Here is a 4,841-nt window from a genome sequence, read left to right on the forward strand (position 1 = left end):
ATTATGTGGTAGAGGTAGCTTTTATAGCTAATTGATATGTGATATGTGTTAGAGATAGCTTGTATAGCTAATATGATATGTGATATGTGTTATGTGGATTGTGTGTGAGGTATGCTCTGGGGAACTCACTAAGCTTTGTGTTTACGGTTTACAGTTTTGGTTTCAGGTATCATTGATTTGGAAACGAAGAGCTCGGATTGATCGCAGTGCACACTCCTATGATTTCCGTAATGAATGATTTTGGGATGAACTCTGATAAATGTTTTACTTAATGATGATTTGAAATGTTTGAAATAATTGGTATCAATGTTTTAGTTAATTTAAAGATGAAATTTTTACCCTTGGTTTTTGGGTCGTTACATTATTGTGTAATATTTTTGATGCGAAAATCATTTGAAAGGGTTTTGGGGGTGAGAGTTAGGCTTTAGGGCTTGCAAATTTTGATTCTTCTTGCGGTTTTCAGCAATCATTATGGCAATGGTGTATTTGAGGTTGGATGTTTTCACGACTTTGTTTGTTACATGAAGAATCCTTGCTTATTGGTTCACATGTTTATTTGGTGTTTACACTTTATAGTTATTTATCTATTGGACATATTTGGTATTCTTTTTAGCTTCTAATGTATATTCGACATTGATCATTAAAAGACACCTAAATTCCGAATTAATATTAGTTAAACATGATGGATATTGGGAGATGTTCTTTCTCATACTGGGAAAATGAATACGCTGAAGTTGATGCTTTTGTTTTGGATACTTGTAAGTTATGAAGCGGTTCGTACTAGACTTTGCAGCGATTGTTCACCCCAGTATGTGCATTTGTAGCATTTTGTTTAGGTGTCTCCTCTTTAATTCATATAGAGTGGTTTAAGCACACTATGGTTATCAAAAGGCCATTTTGGCATTAGCATTTGGTGTCTATGACATTTTTGTTCACATATATTACAATACATTTGTTATATCCTGACAAGTATTATTTGATGTGCTTGCAGGGAACTTCAGTTTGTAGGTTTTTATTCAAAGGAATTTTTGGATTATGTGTGATTTTGATCAATCGTAATGGAACCACCTTTATTGTTTTAAATAGTTTATTAGTCAATATTTGAGTTTTGTATTCATAATTTTTGGGACAACCACTATGTGGTATTCAAGGATGCACTCCCTGGTTGCTTGATCATCATTAGAGGAGAGATTCTTTTGTGGACTTGGAGAAACAAGGAATCATTATTTTTGATGCATACTTCGTGGCGACATTTTGGTTTTGCAATGGTGGTGTTTGTCACTCAATTCAAGAACGAAAACATGTATCTTGGAAATCTTATATATATTTGCTTTTGTATGTTGAAAAGGTTTGCTATCACTAAAAAGTTCATTTGAGATGCTTCTACAAAATCATTTGGTCTTGTTCAAGCATTTGGTATCGAAAGGTATTTTCCAGTTACGCATTTAATCAAAATGTGTTCGGGCCGAAACATTTGAAGAAGAGACATTTCATTGTGCATTCATGCTTGGTTTAAGATTGATAAATTTAATTTCATAAGGTATGTAAATTGTTTGGCTTCGGCTATTTTAGAACATAATGCATGTGTTTTCCGAGTGATGACTATGTTGAAGCATGGACTAACATTTAGACTATTTTTAGTTTTAGACATATGCTTAATAGAATTTGTGGGGGGGGGGGGGGGGGGGGGTTATTTTGATTTCCATATTCTTTTGGGTTGTAGGTATGATGGTAGTTTTGTGATACTTTGTTATCTATACACAATCATATGAGAGTCTTCGAATATTTAAGTTATTTATTCTTCGAGGTTGTGGGTGCATTAGTATCAATATAAAGTGTTTTTTTTAAACACAATGTCTTGTATACACAACCATTTGAGAATTTTGAAAATCATTAGAAAAATTTTAGACAACTCAAAATCAACATGTGTTTGTTATTTCAAGTATTCATAATTTCAATTTGGTGAAGCGGATGAGATCAACCACTTGTTTGCTACTTGAAGTAGCAACTTTTGACTAAAATGACCATTTGGAGGGAGGTCAACACCGGATACCGCTAGGCTATAAGCCCTTTGGTATTTATATTTGATATATATTGGTATGTGTGCCTCCTATTATTAGATATTGTTATCTTATTTCTGCATTGTAGTTCGTTACCCGTGAAATGATTTATACACAACAATTTGTGTATTAAAGTATTGTACTGTACAACTCCATAAAACATTAATTTTTGTATATAGATACAAATTGTTGTGTACGAATCATTTCACGTTTTATTACCTTTGGATGCGCTTTGCGTCAATTGAGATATATTTTGATTACCTTGGTAGAATCCCAACAATACTAATACAATTTTCAATTTTCTAGCGAAAGTTATAGAGAAAATAAATTCGCTTACTAAAAAAAGTTACCTACTTTTGGTGAATGTGGAGCCAACGAATTTTTCATTTTATTTTTTGCTTTTTATTTTTTTTTAACCGGCAATATATTATAAAAGACTACACTAGCAAGGTGCTAGTAAGCAAAAGAGTACAAAGTACAAGTTAATTTAAACATGATATCTCCTACTAGACATCAATCACATTTTACTAGACATCAATCTCATTTTAGCGGATCATTACACCATAGATTTCAATCCAAAACACGTTTGTTGATTATATGTTTTATCCAAGTGAATAATACCGATTTAATATTGTCCATAATTTTCGCCGGTTGACTTCTAAAATTTCTGAAAACCCATTCGTTTCTTGCTTGGCAAAGGCACCAAATTGTTCTGTATTTTATGGCATCCATAATTTTCTTTTCTTTTGGCCATTGTCTCCCTTTTCTATCTCTCGCAAGCACCTCACTTACTGTTGTGCAGTCATGGATTACATACGGAACCCCACACCATTGTTCCACCTTCGACCAAACTTCTTTTGCCATCATGCACCCAATAAATAAGTGATTCGTTGTTTCCTCATTTGTTTGACATGCACCACAAGTAATGGAGTTGACCGGAACTCCTCTTTTGTTTAGATCAACCAATGATGTGATTCGGTTTTGTTTTGCCCGCCTTACGAAGCACGAAACCTTTTTTGGGACCACATTTGACCATGTGAATTCTCCATCGGGGATCGGGTGGGTTGCCCAATCAAGCCTTGTTCTCAACAGTGCCACTGATAGATCACCATTTTCTGTAAAATCTGAAATCCAACTATTGTTTGAGTTCGCCAAGTTCATTACTTCTCTTGTCGACAGGCCCAATTTCTCCATTGCAGTGAGTGATTTAACAATATTCGACCAAACACCATTTAACGACTTCTTTGCGTAGCAGTAATTAAAATTGTTCCCCGGTTTATGCAAGTCCGTGATTATGCAGGCCCATAAATGAGACAGATCAACCTTGAGTTTCCATAGCCACTTCGATAATAGAGCCAAATTTAGAGTTCTTAAGGAACCCAATCCCATACCTCCCACTTGTTTTGGAGCAGTGATTTTTTCCCAGGAAACCCAATGTATACTTGACTTGTTTTCTGTCCCTCTCCAAATAAATTGTTTTTGGATTTTCTCCAATTCGTGAATTACCCCGATTGGAGCCGCAAACAATGATAAATAATAAGTGGGTAGGTTCCCAAGTACTGCTTTTGCTAATGATATCTGACCTCCAGAACTTAATGTTTTTGACTTCCAAATCAACAATTTTGCTTTAGATTTGTCGATTATTGGTTTCCATGCGCTTTTCTGGTTCATATTCTCTCCCACTGGTACTCCTAGATACGTGAAAGGGAGGGATGGTGGTTCACATCCAAGCGGAATGGACCACTCCCTCACCACATTGCATTCTCCTCCTATACCATACACATGTGATTTGTTGAAGTTCACCTTTAATCTAGATACCATAAGGAAGCATCTCAAAATTCACGCTAGATTTGCAATGTTTCTTTGTGACCAATTTTCTAAAAACAACGCATCGTCTGCATAAAATAAGTGAGAAATATTAACATTCGAGTTTGAAATTTTCACCCCTTCAAATAAGCCCCGTTCCTCAGCGGTTCTCTCTCATCATGACATGTAGTCCTTCCATGGCTAATATGAAAGGAATGGAGACATCGGGTCCCCTTGTCTTACACCTTTCGACATCACAAACTCCTTTGTTGAGGAGTCATTAACCAATACTGAAACGTTCGATGATTTTAAACAACCTGCTATCCACCTATACATGAGTGGTCTTTAACCTTTTACTTAATAAGACCACGGTTATTGATTTATTTCTGTTAAACATAATAAATATGCCTAAAGTTTCGTAGTTCTCCAAATCATGCGCTATTCTATTTTAATTTCTGTAATTGGACCTTTAAATTTTGGGTGAACCTATAAAAGTTAGACCCTTTGATAAATGAGGGCCAGCGATTTATAATCTCAAATAAAGTTTGTTATATGATTCCATTACAATTACAATTTTATAATATAACGTTTTATATACTTAAATCAATCAAATATAAGATAACATCGTTATAAAAGAGGAAATATAATTAGTTGTCGAATAATTAGTTGGGCGCTCAAGCACGTCAGGGGGATCCTTGTGAAATTACATGGGTCCATTGCCAGCGAATCCAATGTGTCCCATTTAATACCAACAAATTAAATCCCCCATTATATTGAGACCCACTCCTAAAATTTCGAAAATTTAAATTTGATAAAAAATTGCAAATTTTGAATATTATTTTGCTCAAAAAGAATTTTTATAATTCGTTTCTCCTTTTTAGAAAAAAGTATAATACTATACAGAGTTTAATGTCACTAAAGTGTAAATAGTAAACAAATTTATAATTTGTTCCATCTGGATGATTTCAACTTTTT

General features: G+C 34.3%; 1 protein-coding gene across 1 annotated transcript; it reads right to left on the bottom strand.

Annotated features, from left to right (window-relative positions):
- Positions 1-2,630: 2,630 nt before the first annotated feature.
- Positions 2,631-3,881, bottom strand: LOC145063695 (uncharacterized). Its single transcript, XM_079011289.1, has one exon. The coding sequence runs from the start codon at positions 3,879-3,881 to the stop codon at positions 2,631-2,633; it is 1,251 nt and encodes a 416-aa protein (XP_078867415.1).
- Between the last annotated feature and the right edge of the window lie 960 nt (positions 3,882-4,841).

The sequence above is a fragment of the Lactuca serriola genome, chromosome 7, assembly GCF_051521515.1.
Source record: "Lactuca serriola cultivar US96UC23 chromosome 7, Lser_US96UC23_V15, whole genome shotgun sequence".
NCBI lineage: Eukaryota > Viridiplantae > Streptophyta > Magnoliopsida > Asterales > Asteraceae > Lactuca > Lactuca serriola.

Excerpts from the sequence above, each read along its gene's own strand:
- LOC145063695 (XM_079011289.1), bottom strand. The coding sequence starts at position 3,881 with ATGGTATCTAGATTAAAGGTGAACTTCAACAAATCACATGTGTATGGT.